This window comes from Mus pahari, chromosome 4, assembly GCF_900095145.1.
Source record: "Mus pahari chromosome 4, PAHARI_EIJ_v1.1, whole genome shotgun sequence".
In the NCBI taxonomy this organism is placed as follows: domain Eukaryota; kingdom Metazoa; phylum Chordata; class Mammalia; order Rodentia; family Muridae; genus Mus; species Mus pahari.
Genome location: NC_034593.1, coordinates 114,875,480 through 114,893,623, shown reverse-complemented (window position 1 = coordinate 114,893,623; position 18,144 = coordinate 114,875,480). Strand labels below are relative to the sequence as shown.

Below are 18,144 nucleotides of genomic sequence, written 5' to 3'. Positions count from 1 at the left end.
GAGAGAGAGAGAGAGAGAGAGAGAGAGAGAGAGAGAGAGAGATGTGGGGTGTGGGGTTCAAGTCCTTCCACTGAACACTACATTGCCTCTGTACTGATGGGCATGCTGGGGTTGCAAACAAAGGTCTGAAACTATAATATACTGTGTAGTACATCAGCTTCTCTCCCCACACCCTATGGCTTTATTTCATTTACCATTGTAAGTTTTACTGTTTCTCAACAATATCAAAAGTAAGCCTAAAGTTATGAGCAGGTTGGAACAGAAAATTAGCGGAAGACTTCCCTAGCCTGTCTCATTCCAAATGACCTAAAGTTTTCTTGTTCTCAGTGGTAACGGGAACGGCGTAAACTCTTACAAGTTAGTGGGTTCCCAATGAAAAAAAATATAAATCTGTGCTTTATATGCTTGGTCTGGTACAATCTTTTTCCTTCCTTATTTCTAAGAGACCTTAGTATTTTTATTTGTAGAAATTCAAATAAAAGAATCAAGAAGCCTACAGTCCTAGAATTTTAAGAATTAATAGGAGGGAAATGAGGTCAGGGCTCAAAATGGCACTTAATCACTGAACCTAAGCTATGTTAATACTTTTTAAAATTATTTATATAATGTTAGATATGTATGATCAATGTGTACAGAAAATCATAAATCTTAAAGTCATGTTAAATTCCATGCCCATTCCCTGGGTTATGGAAATAAAGCATGTTACTTATTGTTAATGTTAGGAAACTATTCCTTTCTGAAAGACAGGAATTTATCAGTCTCAACTATGTTAGGAGATGAATGGAGGCTGTGGTAGGGAAGCACTTAGATTCATGTATGGAACGAGTTCACATAACTGTATTGCTTGAGTGTTTGCCTTTCCGGGCATAACTGCAGCTGAACAGTCATTAGAAACTGTGTGGCTCTTTCTTCATCTTCTCCAACAGCTTTACTCACCTTAAGGTCCCGATGGACTACGCCCATCTGATGGCAGTGTAGCACAGCCTCCAGGATCTGCTGAATGCAATGACTGCATGCAAACACCAGGGGGCGTGTGTTAGTTCCCAAGCTTACACTCACTGTCTGTAGATCCTCAGAGAGACCGGGTTCAAGAGCAAAGCTAGAGGACAACTTGAGTTGTGGTTGAACTCCTTCAGTCACAGAAACACATTGCTCAAGGAGAGTGACTACTACCTCAGATCAATGGGGATATTACCAGCCGTGAGCCATGATGTGCATTTTGCGGACAATATCATTTTGTTCTGGAGCTCATTTCCTGGTTATAAATTCTTCCAGAAAATGAACAGGAACACAGATGTTATCTCTGCAGTTGTGGCATGTTATCACTTTATACACATAAACTCTTTGCCAATTCTTTCCCATTTTTCAAGTATGGTTCTAAAGGTCCCAATAGCACCCGAGGCACCATTGGATTTAAGTTGAGGACACGTAATGAATTTTTGACAATCATGGACATCTTGGGCTGTGTGCTGTCTAGCTGGCAATCGTTACCCTTTGCCTGGGGTTCGTCAGGCTCAGGTGAGCAATGTGTAGCCAGTCGTCCTGCTTCAGCAACCCATGGTCTCAGAACAGAAGTGGTGTTTAAATCTACAGGCGGACATACATCACAGACCAGGTTCATTCCAGGCCAATGCTGGACAATTCAGAAAAGCCTGCCCTCAAACCGACTCTGGCAATGTATTGCTTGGAAACGCCGTGTGCCGTTTTGATGCTGTTCTTCCCTTCCTGCTATGATGTATATGTAGCCTGTAGAGGAGCAAACTGAAAAGGCAGCATGCATTGTCGTTCATCATTCATTTCAAGATAGAGTTGGGAAAGGCATTTTGAACACCATTTGAAATACCCCCCGACCGCTGCCCTTTCCCCAGAAGAATAAAACCAAAGAAACGTCTTTGATTCAGATTTATGGACTTCATATACTGACCTTCAGGTCCCTGTGAACTATGCCATTTAGGTGACAATGATTTACACTCTCTAGAATCTGTTGTATGCAATGACTGCAAAGATACAAGGGCAGAATGGGAGGGAGACCATTTTAAAGGCACATAATCACATTGGATTTAAAAAAAAATAAAACAAAGGTTCAAACAAAACAAAACAAACGAACAAAATTATATTTATCCACACTTTTCTTAGCTTTACACCAGCATTTAAATAACGTTGAATAAAGCTAATTCTGATTTTTACTAAAATGACATCCAACATAGAATTTGTGACATAGTCAGACAAAACAATTTAAGCTGTGCTTCTTGTTGGTGTATGGATAAAAGCATAAGTGAGATAAATTGCGGTTCATATTCGGAAAGAAAATTGGATGCTTTAGTTCCCCAAATGGTCTAGAAAGATTATCTAGAGATGCCAACTTTCCGTGTGTTTGTCATACACAATCTAAACTGTTTAGGATCTGAGGTCACAAGTAAACAGGTTGACACGAGAGGGTAGACACAGATGAAGTGGCGAGTGAAAGGGATTTCAAAAAAAGAGGAAGGGCACGCGTACCAGTGACTTAGAAGGGGTGCTTCCTGTACAACACAGGGATAAGAAAATAAATGCAAGCTCCAAGAGGAGACAGGGGACCGAAAGTTGACCCATAAAATAAACTGCTCACTGTAAGAAGACTCTGGGGAGGGGCCAAGGAGCTTGCAAAGAAGTTTAAGATCCTCTGGGGAACTGGAAACTGTGAACTCTATTTCCACCCACTCTAGAGAAGGACCCTTTACTTATTGCCATGTTAAAAGGCACCAGGGATGCCACTCTTACTAGATGCTTACGGATATCGTCAACTGCTAATCAGATTAGGGTAAATCTTTTGCCTGGCAGCCCCAAGTTCCCCATAAGCTGTCACCTGACACACAATAATGCAGAACATACCACACTGACACGTCTTTGTACACATTGACTGTGCAGTTCAAACCCAAGTACAAACAAAAGGGTGTCCTCTGAATCAAGGAAGAGTGGACAACCTGATAACACTGTCAGCCACTTGGTGCGCAACATGATGACATTCTACAGCAAATTACTGAACTGCATAAAAGCAATCACTGCCTCATTCTTAACAATACAAATATCAAAAATGCCCATGACGACTGTGATTCTTTGGCTCCAAGTCAGTTGATATGGCCACTAAAGCTGCCTCACTGGAGTACATTGACTGCATCGTTTATTTAGTTATTACTCATTATTTTTAACTGTGTGATTCTTTTATCTCAATGTGAATCCCACACTGTTTTGTAATATTTCTGTTTTATCTAACACTAAAAATAACATACTTGGTCTATGACAAAAATTTCAAAAAAAATTAATATTAAATTAACTATACCACTCTCTATTAGTGAGGATGGATTTTAGTCCTAAGTTCTTAAGGGCTAAAGCCAATCAAGTTTTAAAGGTTGCGAGGACTAATCGGCCATCACTGGGAAGAGAGGTCCCTTGGTCTTGCAAACTTTATATGACCCAGCACCAGGGAAGGCCTGGGCCAAGTAGTGGGAATGGGTGGGTAGGGGAGCGGGGGGGGGGTATAGGGAACTTTCGGGATAGCATTTGAAATGTAAATAAAGAAAATAGTAATAATAATAATAATAAAGGTTGCGAGGAGACAGCTTCTTTCTTCATGGTCATATCTGGCAACAGAATTATTCTTGATTTCATGTGGGATGTTTATCCTAAAATTTTTCTAGAATTAGTTTCCCAATCTGTGGGGCTTTGTCCTGTTATTTAAACTTCCGGCCACCATTTAAAATAGTCTCTGGTTCATTTCAACCACAAGTTTTCAAACAATATATTTACCATAGCTTGAAAAGGTAAAGTAGATTAAATTTTCTCTACATGTCTTTTTCCTTTTTCAATATATTTACTTTATTTTATGTGAGTGAGTCTTTTTTTTGTTTGTTTGTTTTTGTTTTTTTGCATGTAGGTATGTGCACATGAGTACTTGGTGCTCATAGGAGTCAGAAGGAGGCATCTGATTCCCTGCAACTGGAGTCACAGGTGAGCCACTATCAGATGTGTACCATGTGGGTTGTGGGAAATAAACCTGGGACTTAGACAAGGACAACAAGTGCTCTTAACTGTTCAACTGTCTCTCCAGCCCCAAACTTACCATCTTCATTGATACTGTGATTAAAATCATTGCCCATCCTTAACAAATGGGCAACTAACTAACTGCTTCAAAACTGCTCTAGGTCCCTTTCCTGGGAACAAATGTAAGGATTTAAAACTAAGGATTTATTCATCGTAGGACAGGTCAAATAGAATTTGCTTCTAACAACAAAATGTCTATTACAGATTACAGTGTACTCAGGTACAGTCACATGCAAAGAATATCATAAACACTAGTACTGAGCCATGAAAATGTAGTGCCATAAAACCAAGAAAAAAAAAGAAATTGAATACTGACTTTTTGAAACAGTAATTTCTTTATTCCTATCCCAATTTTTAATTTAAGGCAATGTTTCAACCCTATAGCACAGCCTGGAATTCTTGGTTTTCTGGCCTTCATCTCTAAAGGGTTGTAGGCAGTTGCTGTACTTAGGTGAAAGGTGAGCTTTTACATATTATGTGTTACTCTCAAGGAACTTCAATATCAGCTGAGTGTTACTGGGCATCCCTGGACTACTACAGCTTTGAGCAGCCAGGAGAGCAGCAGAGATGGGGGCAGCCAGCCAGTGATTTACTTTTCAAACATCAACTATGTTACATTGGGTTAATTGGTCCTCAATAGATTTTTTTTTTCACCATAAGTGGAAACTATAGAATACAGAAGCAGAATTAACACCAACAAGTCAAAGCAGGTCAAGGTAAGTAGATTAATACCATTTTATTCTAAAAGGATATTTGAGTAGCCTAAGAAATTTAAATTTAGATAAAATGCTAGCTCCCTGTAAAATTTCCGTGAGCCTTTTGCTAACTAACAATTGGGAAGTTACTTGTGAACTCTCAAAAATAGCAAAGTAAATGCTATTTCACATCTGCCTCCCAATGGTTATAATAACATGTCCAAAACGTTCCATGCTAAAAGCAACACTGTATCGGGGACACTGAGGCCTTCTGCTGTCTGGACCTCCTTGCTGACTAGATACATGTCACATTGCAGTAGAACTTCCTGTCATGAGATGAATGCTCTGCCCCCCTGGTACAACAGCCATGGTGGCTACTAAGCCTTCACAATATGGCTAGCTCAAGTGGAAATCTACTAAAAGGAAGATTTCAAACAGATGTATAATTTTTCTTTTTTTTTCTAAAAGTCTTCCTGGAGATCTATGAAAAAAGAGAAACTTCCCTGATGACTTATTGTAAAGAGAAGTCCAAGGCGGTTGTGAGACTCTCAAAGACTGGGCCATAATCTACTTACGCTGATACATATGTCTCTAGAGCAAGTATCACCAAGGAGAAGGATGAGGAGTCTTCACCCTGCTCAGGGGGAGCCACTTACCTGGCATCAGCTTCACTGTAATATTCTCTTGCCACTATGTCTTCAAACAGTTCGCCACCAGTCACTCTGTCAATCCAAGAGGAACACATTTCAGGATGAGAGAAAGGAATTAGGCATGAGTAAGTCTGTAGTGTTCGTACAGACTTCTTTTCCTCATGTTGTTTGTTGTTCAATGATAAATTAAACATCACACAACTATTTTGAAACATGACATTTAGTTTCTTAGCACTCAGGTTTATATTACCAATAGATCCAGAAGCCACAAATTTTCCATATGTAATAAATATATATAGCAAAATCTCCTACATAAAATGGTTTCTAAGAAAGTCATCATTTTAGTTTTATAGATATTGATTAAGGTTTGACAAAATATATGGCATTGATTAGCAACATTTTATAAGCAAAGAGATATGCACGGCGATGCTAAGTAGGTTAAAAGTAGCTCTGAAGTCTGTTATGTCTCTGTGTATCTCTTCAGTTTTATGTGTGTTCTATTAACATGTATTTTTTTCTTTTTGAAAGGTATACAAAGATATTTTCTAAAAAGTCTGGGATAATATAACATTGGTAAATAAACTCTGCTTTTCATATTATGTTAAATCAAAGTAATTTCTTAATATTGGAAATATTTCTCCCCATTTAATACAACTAATGTTATTATATTTTTGTGTGCGCGCACACACACACACATTTGCATGTCGTAGCTTAATTCTAGAAGAAAAATTCTTACTAGTCACATTGCCAGGTTAAAGGGCACCCATTAAAATTGTGGGGAGCATTGAAGGCATGCTGCCTTCCAAAATGTTTTTCTCTCAAATTGGGAAGATGACCAGAGGCTACATCATTCCTAGCAGTTGTTATCAATAAGTGAAAATATCTATCTAGTGAAGAAAAGTGGTATCTCATATAAGTATGAATGCTTTTACTCTCGGTGAGATGGGTCTTCTATTAGTACATATGTGTGACTCCTTCCTCCACTACACTGTGTTTGGGTTTTAAGAGAAGGTTTCAGTTCTGGGGTGCCTTTTGTAACTAGTATCTGTTCACATGGTGTGCCCCACAGCATGTGTAGAAAGCTAGCTTACAAAGCTTCACAATTCAGGTAGACAGGTTTATTCTCCACAAAGTTGAGGCCAAGAGCTACAAAGCATCTAGCGAAGCACAGATGGCACTCTGCCCAGTCCAGCTGGCAACCACTACCAGCACAGCCTTTCCAGTAAAGACAATACCAATCACAGGCCTTCAGTCTTTAGAAAGGCATCAACGGATGGCGTAGAGTCTTGTGCGTGATCTTAGACCATGATTATATACTTCCTTTTGTTCTCTCCGTTGCCTGCTTGGCTTCCCGTGTTCTGGAATATCATGATAGCACTGCATTCCCCCAGACAGCAGCACTCACACTCTAGGGATTGGAGAGTGGAATCTGCATGCTCAATATAAATAGCTCTCTCTCCTCTTCACTGCATGCCCACTGAAACCCTTGTGGAAGTAGCTCTCTCTCCTCTCCATTGTGAGTGCTAGCAATGTGGGTTCCATTACTTCCAATCACTAGTTTCACAGAAACATTATACAGACAATAATCTGAATTTTTTTCCCCACTAAAGACCATAGTACACTTAATTTAAGTCATTATTTTTATTTGTTATCGATAAGTGAAAATACCTATTTTTCTTTCGGATCCTATAATAATGAAATTACAATGTACCCTAGAGAAATTAATTAATCTTTCCACACTCATTCCTTCTTCTACTTAAAATATTTTTCCCTCTAAATGGAACAGCAACATACACGACAAACGTCTATAAAAAGAAAAACCAGAAGCTAGAGTAAAATTTGCTGTCTTAAAGGGAATATGTTCTCATACTCGCATTATTGTTTAATAGAGCACAAAATTAACCTACTGCATTTTTGAAAATTTTTAGTGAGCTATGCAAAGTTTCATACTGCTATAAATTAAATCAGTTCCATGAATAAACTGTCAGATTAATTGAACAATTAGACATTTATGAATAAAATAGTGCCAGCGTTCTACTATAATCTGAAGCATATCAATTATAGATTTGAATCATTAATTACTGTTTATAAATCTCAGAAATGTTAGGACTTACAGGGAAAAGAATGATTTACTACTCAAAATAGGATGCTCTGTGCATAAAAATGACAGATATTTGCTGCTTGTATTATTTAAGGTGATTTTGATTCATGCTGTATTCCTCCTCAGAATTAATTATCCTTTTGTTTCTAGTTCATATGCATTTACCTAGAAATGATTACAAGTAATTTCATCTTGAATGAAATATTTGTAAACTTCCATGAATAATACAAGGTAAGGTGGCGGGTATGGTTCAAGATGGGGTCCCAGAAGTTAAAGCTCAGCCACAGTGATTCAAATAGCAGATTTGGAGGTGACAATTGGTTCCCCATGTTGTAGAGCCAAAGCCAGGAGTCTTGGGCAGATGTTGGAAAACAGAAAGCAACACCAGGGCTCAGCTAACCACAGGGAAGATGCAATCTTGTTAAACAGGACCAGAATCCTCCCTGCTAGTAAGAAGTTAAGCCCTCTTCATGTGTCAAGTGCAAAGCTAAACAGTGAATCCCATGAGCTCAGCCAAACAAATCTAAAACTCAAAGCTACAAACGGGAGTTCTCGAGACACAGAGACCTTCTGTTCACTGGGTTTGTTTTGTCCCCATGTGTCTGGTGTTCTTTCATCTAGTGACTGTGGCAGAAGTTTGAGGCGGCAGCTGTGAATGTGACACGTTCATCTGTCCACATGGCACCCAGCATACTGCCTTCCACAATGGTAAACAGTGAAAGCAGACATTCACTGCTACTTCCATGTGTGCAATGGATTAAAATGTCTTCTCCCTTTCACACAGGGACATCCAATGGGACCACATTTAGAGGTAGGGGCCTGTGGAAGGGCATGAGGGCAGGGTCCTTTAAATGATGTCACAGACTTCTCTCTCTTCCTTTCCCTGCCTATGAAGCTGTAATAAAAAAGTCAACCCTGTGCAAGCTGAATGGGAGTCAGGGTCAGAGCCAGTCCAGGTTAACCCCTGATCTCAGACTCCCTGTCTTCAGAAACATCTGAGGTAAATGTTTGCTGTTCAAGCTACTCACCTACCTGGACAGGGTGTTGACTCCATCTCTACAAATGTCAATTGTGTGATATTGTTTATACTTTTAAAAGGAAAAAAAAAAAAGCCAAGTAATGAAGACTAAGGTTTTTTTCTAAAGAAACTGCTAAAGTAGGGGGCACTTGCTTTCTTTAGTTTTTTTTTTCTCCTTTGTGTAGAACCTGGAAATAATGTGTCTCTGGAAGTTCACAGGAGCCTCTGAGAGACTGAGCAGAAAACACTTATGGTTAAGGAGTCCACTCAATGAGCTTTCATCTTCTGACTAGGGTCTGACCATTGGACTGTGAGAGTAAGGGATGGAGACCAGTCACTGGTCAGACTAAAGTTGATGAGAGCTTATTTCATGGGTCTGTCCCCAACATGGCAAGACTTCCAGCCTGGTCTCCACACTGAGTGCCAGCATAGCTACTATGTCTGCGTGGTTATCGGAGTGTTAATCCCACCTAATCCCTGTTACCTCAGCAGTATCCCAGAGACCTCTGAAGAACCACTGAGCAAAGGAGGCAAAATGGGAAGGGACTCAGTTGCAAAGGTAAGATATAAGACAGTGACTACACTGGCCTAAGAATCTTTGAGGCGGGGTGTGGAAAGGAGGGAGACTCTGAGTATTCAGCACTGTCTATAACGCCCATCTAGCCCTCCAAGGGAGCTTAGAAAACATTTACTCAAAGTTCCAGAATATAGAGATCAATGGGCAGAAATCAGTGCCTTTTCCATGTACCGGCAATGAATCTGACAAGAAGGAAGTTGGGAAAGCAATCCCAGACGTAAGAGCCTTACTCTCTGAAAAGATGATTCAATCAACACAGAGCAAAAACTACAAACAGCCACTCTGAACTTCCTAGCTAGAAAGACTGAAGCTGTTTGTATTGAAAACAACAAAGCACTTAAGAAAGCAATTGAAGAGGACACTAGAAGATGGGAAGACATCTCATGCTTGTGGGTTGAAGGAGTTAACACTGTGAAGACAGTTATGATAGCCAATGGTACCTATAGATTAATGAAATCCCCCATCAGAATTGCAAGAAAACTCTTCCCAGCAAGGGATAAAACAATCCAATCCTGCCACTCACGAGGAACCTCAAAAAAAAAAAAAAAATATCCCTCAAAGGCAATACAATAAATCTGAGGGACAAAGCAATGTAGGATGTATCACAATACCCAAGTTCAAATTATACTACAAAACCATGGTAACAAAAATATCAGGATACTGGCACAAATAAAAACATGCAGGTCAAAAGAATGAGGTAGATTGTTCGGATATAAGCCCGTGTATCCACAGTCTTCTAACTGTTGGTGAAAGGACCAGAATCATACACTGGAGCAGAGAGAACCCTTCACTAGATTGGAAAGTTGAGATCTCTTCCCTTAAGCAGCACGAAAATCAACTCAAACAAAATGGAAAAAAGATCTAATGTCAGACCCGAAAACTCTGAATCTAGTAGGAGAAGCCCTTTCAACTTTCAGAATCAGAGGCTAAAAGCTAACACAATAGTAGCAGGAACTGACAAATGGGATTGTTATCAAATTACAAAGCTTCCACACAGCAAGGGCAACAAGTGCCACAATGCATAGGTAGCCTACCACATGGGAGAAAACTATTCATCTGACCAGGAATCAATATTCAGAATATATAAGATTAAACACCCGGAGCACAAGGAACACAATCAATAAATGAACAAATGGATTCAACAAGGACATCTCGAAAAAAGTGGAAGGGCCAATAAATACATTTTATATACCTTTATACATTTAAATACCTTTAGCCACGAAGGAAACGTACATAAAGCTACACCGAGGACTGTGGAGCAGTTTCAATGGCTCAGTTCATACAGTGTTTCTTGTGTAAGCATGTGGAAAAGATTTCTACCCAAAGAATACATTTACATTGTCAGCGCTCAGGAGATACAGTCAGGCAAGTGAGGGATGGGCTTGAGTAGCAGTGAATTAATTAAACTGGCTCCTGGTGGGTCATGTGCATGCTGAAATAGCCCAAGAGTGCTCTGGATTTGAGAATGAAAGATCAATTTTGAAATGCCTTAACTAGCTCAATGATCAGGCACTTCTAAACCTCCCTGAGGCTAGCACATAGCCCCCTTATGTATTCCTGGCCCGACACCTTCTAAATCTATATTTTATCTTTGCTGCCCTTTTACATTCTGGGCAGTTGCCCCAAAGGACTGCATTCCCTTTCCACCTACTTTGTTGGATGCTTTCTCTCCTGCAGCTCTTAAGTCTGAACCTTCTCCCTCTGAGTCATGGCGAATCTCCCTCTCATCCCTTGGTCCCTTGTCCACATAATCTAAAAGTCCCACCCCATCTTTTTGCCCATCCATTGGCTGTATGGCAATTCTTTATTATCAGTGGAAGGCAGCTGATGGCAGGGACCCTCAGGTCTGGAAGTGTGGCTTTTGGGAAATAAGACAAAGCATTAGAACCAATTTCCAACACTGGCCTATTTGCTGAGCTCTAAGCCATCTGAATTTGACTTCTATAAGCATACAGGCCTGCACTTGCACATGTGTGCACATACATATACACACCTACATTAAAATCCCTACTCATTCTGGTCAGAATGGTTGTCATTTAAAAAATATCAGTGCAGCTACTATGGAAATCAGTATGGAAGATCCTCAGAATGTGAAAAACAGAACTATCAAATAATCTAGCTAGATCACTCTTGGATATATACACAAAGGGAAAAAGCCCACCAAAACACACTTGCATTTAATGCTACAATGCTCACATTAGAGAAGATATGGAAATGGCCTAAATGTCCATCAAGAGATGAATAACAAAGAAACACAAGCATGCAGGTACACACACACACACACACACATAAATGCATAAATACATGATCAAGTATTATTCAGCCATAAAGACAAAAAAACAGAATTATGTGATTTGAAGGAAAATGGAGAGGAATGGAGATCATCTTAAGCAAAAGAGGCAAGAACCAGACAAGTATTTCATGTTTCCTTTCAAAGTTTAGTCATGAATAAGTCATGTCTGACTATAAATGCAAAAATTACTCATTCTATTCAATACAGGATACATTTTCAAATGAGAGACTGAGATGAGAAAAAAAGCATGTTTTATGATGCTAGAAAGAAAGTCAGTTGCTTATTTTTAATTTCTTAATGAATGGAACACATATCTCTTTTAATATAACCAAACACAGAATATTTTTATGTTCAGTGATTTTGAAACTTGGCCTATTTTGTGTATTTACCAAGTCAAAACTCTCAATTGGCAATTGGAGTTTCCGAATATATCATGTAATGTCTCTGGCCAGAGGCAGAATCAGGTTCATCAGCCTGCACTATATACCAGCTGCAGTAGCTGGTGTAGGAGTCTCAGACAAGCCACATGGGAAGGGATTGCACATAGGTCTAGCTTCTCCAGCAACACCTTCTCCAACTAAGATCATCTATGTACATAAACTATTTAGTAACTGAATACCTCAGTTACTAAATAAGTATTCTCTGATACCTCAGAATAGCAGATAACTGGAGGCTGTCCAGATAAGCTGCTCATCATAGATGTCATGTAGAATGACAGAAATAAAAAAAGAGCTACAGAGACAGAGCTAAGAGCACATGCCACTCTAGCAGAGGATCTGAGTTCAGTTCCCAGAGCCTATGCCAGTGAACTCATGGCCACTTATAAGTCTATCTCTGGGGAAATTGATGTCTCCAGCCATTGAGGGCCCTTGCATTCCAGCACATGGCCACACACAGATACACACATGCATAATTAATACACTTTTGAAAAAAAATGGTCTAAGGACTTTTTTTTTTTTTTTTTTAAACTCGTCTTTGTATGGGGCAGTGTGCTGAATCTCACTAAGAATTACCGTGGACATGATCTAAGAGACAGGCTATTAGAGTTGTATTCAAACATCTAGCTAAGTCCAGGAAAGAGGCTAGCTACAAGGTGAGGGGCTAGACTATGGGAATTTAGAACAAAGCTATACTCATGGGCATCACTCCTCTTTAGGCTGTTGAAGAGAGTAGGGATGTGGGCATCACTCCTCTTGGGGCTGTTGAGGAGAGCAGGGATGTGAACTGGGAAGGACACTTAATATTGCTTTCCTGACTGATGCTACTCAAGGACTCTCCTGACACTGCTTCCCAAGTGCTGTGATTATAGGCATGCACACAGGCGTGGCTGTAGCTGTGCACACTGGCATGCCCGCAGCCATGCACATAGGCATGTACACAGGCATGCACACCGGTGAGCAAATCCATGTCCAGTCTGATCACTTTTGCATCCTTCTTCCGTTCTAAAGCCTATAGTAACTTTTTTTTTAATTTCATCTCTTTCATAAACATGTGTAAAATTACTACCAAGAGTTCACTTTCTTAAAGTTGTTTTTCTGACTCTGCCAAATAAACAGATGAAAACTGTGACTCTTCACCACAGTTAAGCATGTATGGAGTAGAGCAAAAGAAAAGAGAAATGTGTTATTTTTTTCTATTAATATGACTGACCTTTTTTTTTTTTGAAATTACTTACTATGTGTGTGTGTTTCTGTGTGTATGTGCACGTGCATGAAGGTGTCCAAGGAGCCCAGAAGAGGGAATCAGATTCCCTAGAGCTGAAGTTACATGCAGGTGTGAGCAATTTAATGTGGATATTGGGATCTGAACAACAGTTATCTGCAGTAGCAAGTGCTCATAACTGTTGAGCCAGTTTTACACTCCCAGGACTGAGCTTCTTAAATGCCGCTTCATTCATTCATTCATTCATTCAGTCAGTCAGTCAGTCTGTCTTTCTTTCATCTTTCTATCATCTACATATCATAAGAGATTTAATAAGACACGTTACAGAATGACTGAATGTCTAATTAAGTGCTCAGGTAATGTTTTCCAAAGATATATATCAATGCTTGCTTCTATGGCTGAGGTATAGCTCACTATAGAGCATTGGCCTGTGTGCCTGAGGTCCTGGATTCCACCTGAAACATTGTAAAAATCAAAAGCATACAAATAAAAAAGGAATGTTTCCTGAAGGCAAGTGATAGGCTACAGTGAGGACATTTAAGACAAATCAAAACCACAGTGAGATACTACCAGGCAATAGTTAGGATGGCTATAGTTAATTAAACTAGTTACAAGGCTATTGAAGATATGAAGAAATAGACATTCTTGTACCTTGTTAGTGAGAATGAAAGATCATACAACCAATCTATAAAGCAGATGTGGTCGTGATTAAAGCATTAAAAGGAAATTTACCACATGATCTAGCAAATCCACTTCTTGGTATAGACACCCAAAAGGATTGGTAGTAGGATCTCAAGGAAATACCTATAAACCTAATTCCATAGCAACATTGGTAATGCTAGAACAATGTAAGTGCCTATTAGCTAATGAAGAAGCAAGCAGAATCTGTTAAATGTATACAAAGAAATATTATTCAACCTTAAAAGAATTCTGACACATGATACAACACATATAAACCCCAGAGAACTTGATAAGTGAAACAACCCTGTAAGGAAAAAAAAAAAACCCAAATAGGCTATGAGGTACTTACATGAAGTACCCATAACAATAAAATCAAAAAGACAAAATAAATAATAGTCATTGGTTGTTTGGAGTAAAGAGCAAGAAGTCGTCAACAATGGATATGTAGTTCCAGTTGTTAAGAGGAAAAGAGTTTTGGAGATGCATCATGATGAAGGTCATAAAATGCCAGGTGAGCCATTGTCTTCAAAATGATTATGATGATAAATGTTATGTCACATGTATTTTACTCTAAGAAAACAAAATTGAGACATAACCAGTGTTTGAGAACAGCATAGAGGATGGACACTGGAGTGGAAAGCTCCATCACACAATGCAACAGTCAGTTAATGGAACTTGTCATTCCCATTCCTCTTTGTGGGTTCCCTAGGTCTTTAGAAAACTATCCATATGATAATATTGAAGGATACCTATTAGTGACACATCAACCAGCTGTTAAAGCAGATTTTCTTTTCATTCTATCTCTCTTTTTACTCTTAGGCATTATGGTCCAGTAGAAAATGAAATGGAATGTGGATCCCCTAAGAGTTGGAGCAGGGGCCGACTCTGACTCTGACTCTGTCACCTCCCTTTGTATCCCTTCTCCTTAGCTGGTTGCATTCTCTGTCTTCAGTTGGAGAAGATGCAACTAGTCTTGCTGCAACTTGATATGCCAGGGCAGGATGGTAACCCATGGCAGGGGGCTTCCCTTCGCAGAGTAAAATCAGAAGGGGAGATGGGGGTGGAGTCTTAATTAATTAATTAATGGGGAAAGGAAAGAAAATGATATGAAATGAACATCCTGGCTTACTCTGTGGGGTCATGTGAGGTTATAATTTTACTCTGCTATGTTTGACTTGCTCCTAAATTAAAAAGAGAATAGACATCAACTCTACTCATTCACAGCCACTAGGAAATGGTTGTCACCTTCTGTTCTAAAATGGAGGGCTATAACTCAACTGATTATGTCCTTTAAACCAGGCTGAACTAAAACCCATTTCTTAAGGTACAGAAACATCAACAGGCTAATACACAACTCCATCCATTTTAGAGTTCCATTAATAGGCCAGTGAGATGGCACAGTTGATAAAGGCATTTGCTGTCAAGTCTGATGGTCTGAGTTTAGTCACTGGAACCCACATGCTAGGAGAGGACCATCTTTCACCAGTTGTCCTATGACTTCCACACATGTGTCATGACATGCATGGTACACATAAAATTTAAAATGTAGAGTTCCTTGAATAATTTAGTTCCCAGTGTTCCCATCTAACCAAGATATAACTAACCTGACATAAGCATTCCTTGATGTCCCCAAGGATGCTCCCTGAAGCATCCAAAGTGTTCATTTTCTGGGAACACTGAATTTGAAAATCAATGGTGTTACTTTAGGAGAGTTGAGTCAGTAAATAATATGCATGGTACACAAGCAATGAGGACAAGAGATGAATCCCCCAACACTCACGTGAGAACACAACCAAAAAAGGAGAGTGGGAGAGGCTTTTCTGTGATGTATATGACATGTCTGGGGTGGGGGACATTCATAGACTCCTTCATAGAAATCTTAGGAACTGAATTTAGGGCTGTTATGCATTGAAAACCAGGTAGCCCATCTCTTCTCAACTATATCACTTTTGGACAATCATTTTGTCAATCATTTTTGATGATCTACTCAGAGACTGATTATGTCCTAGGGTCCCTGTGACTTATAACTATTTATCATCCTCTTAGCTCAACTTACACAAATCCTGCTGGGCACATGAACAGGGATTAATGAAACAAAAATGTAGAATATTTTGAAGGAAGATCCAGTAGCTGATAGATAAACACGTGTATATTATAAAGTAAAATTTAAAAATCCCATCAATAAACACTGACAATCCATTCAGGGCATCAAGCTCCCTTTGGTCTCTTAGATATTTAGCCCCCGAAATGGAAGCTGTTCTCACACTCAGATGAGGGTGGCACTCCCGACTTGGGAAATGATCTGGCTGAAGACTCTGGTATAGTCTCGGCTCTGAATTGGACAACAATAATTTTCCATTAACAATGAGAGACAACACAAGAGAGAATGGAGCTGGGGAGTTTGCTTATTGGTAAAGGACTTGCTGAACAAGCATGAGGACATTAGTGTGAATCCCTAGTGCTTACAGAAAAAAAAAGTAAGACTGGAAGTATGCACGTGTAACCCCAGAACTGAGGGGTGGAGGCAGGAGGATCATTGGAACTTGTAGGCTGGTCAGTAGAGAAAAATTAGTGAACTCCCAGATCTCGGTCCATTGAGAAGTCTGTCTCAAGAAGCAAGGTGAAGATATTGAAGAAAAATCCCAACATCAACCTTTGCCCTTCAAATACCACGATGGGTGAACACATACATACACACACACACACACACACACACACACACACACACACACACACACACACACCAAACACTTATTACAAAAATAAGAAGGAAGAGTAGAAGGATGAGATGATGACTTACTAGTTTGTAACATAGATAATCTATGTTAGAGTAACAACTTTGTACTTTATCTACCCAAGCTGACCATACATACAACTTAGAGTTTGCTAATCTTTATATTTTCATAACACATTGTTATAGAGTCACTAATATACTCTTTACTAATATCAGCATTTTGGTAATTATGGAACACACACACACACACACACACACACACACCCCTAAATCTTATTTGTAAAGTAATTCTAATCATATTATGGTCGAAGCTCCTAGATAGTATCTGTATATGAGTTTGACCATGCTAATAGGTGAACTTAGAGAATTGAATTACAAATTCCATATGAAACATAGGGAGCCTGAGAAAAATAACAAATGCAAATGTTTCTTGAGGAAAATAATTTAAAGCATAGGTCTGTTTCTGATATCAGATCCTTAAGGACCTGGCAAATCCAAAATTCGACATTCATCCTATTTATGAGGAAGTGCACATAAGTGTAAGTAAATGTGTCTCAATCAACACTCGTGAGCACCAGTGAACCTCTTGGGTCTCTCCCTGCCTGGAGAGCTGATGAACAACTGCTACACTCACCAGCCAGCAAGCCCTCAACTCTTGTCCTGTTTGGTCACCTACTACAGGTTATGAAGAATCCTTGTTATTCCCACCATTTTGAATATCTCACAAAGGGTTCTAGAACATTGCACTGCCAAACTTATACTGTACAAGGGATAACCCGCAACAAACAAAGAAAAACAAAACAAACAACCTGGGGGTATGTTGATAAATACACAGAGACTAAGTGAAGACAGGAGAAGCAAGGAATTACTCCTCAGAGGGTCAGAGTCCCCTTCAAGGAGAAGGTGCTGTTCCAAGATGGCCCCACAGATAGGAACAGCTGGCTGTGCAGAAACAACAGGGGGGACAGGGGTAAAAGGGAACAAAACAATTAGGATTGGAGTCTCCAGAGTCTACTACTACATAATATTCTAGAAGCTACTTTCTCCCAAACGCTATCAGCTTCCCACTTTCTACCAACAATCTTTCTGGTGCGGACAAGTAGCTGAGCTTCTGTAGAAAGTTCATTTTCAGTATCATGGTTCCTCACATATGTGAATAATGGCTTAAGCCGATCAAGACATTGACAGATTATTTCTCACGTAGATGTTCTGAGACAATGCTTCCTGAAGAGTTGCCTGTGAAGCAATTTCATTTTTCAGTATCAATCAAGAGGAGCACTGGTTTTATTCCCAAGCTTTTGATTCAGTCAAGAACAAATTAAGTGATGTAGTTACTGCTTCTGGAATTGACATTTACACATTCCCAAGTTTTCCCTGCTGCAGCCCGAGTCTGCTGCTGTCCATTTACATGCACACAATCAGAAAATGTGTTTGTTCATTTCAGTGACATTTTCGTTGACTCTCTGAAATACTACTAAATTGTCTACTGCATGGGTGTTTGCACGTGCATGTGCAAGTGCACCACACACATCTCCTTAGTAAGGGTAAAAAAGTCATATTTTCTCTGGTATTTTATGACTTTTACTGACTATGAAAGGCTCAATGAATTTCAAACAAACAAACAAACAAACAAACAAACAAACAAAAAGCATT

The 18,144-nt window shown here is 39.4% G+C and overlaps 1 protein-coding gene across 14 annotated transcripts in view; it reads right to left on the bottom strand.

The window, feature by feature from the left end:
* Positions 1–18,144, bottom strand: part of Camk2d (calcium/calmodulin dependent protein kinase II delta) — a 247,575-nt gene that overhangs the window by 72,410 nt on the left and 157,021 nt on the right. For all 14 annotated transcript variants that reach the window (XM_021197000.2, XM_021197012.1, XM_029537955.1 and 11 more), the window contains exons 5-6: positions 5,432–5,497; positions 1,925–1,997 (exon numbers count right to left, since the gene is read on the bottom strand). In XM_021197000.2, coding sequence (XP_021052659.1) covers positions 1,925–1,997; positions 5,432–5,497 — 139 coding nt within the window. The remainder of the gene's footprint in view (positions 1–1,924; positions 1,998–5,431; positions 5,498–18,144) is intronic.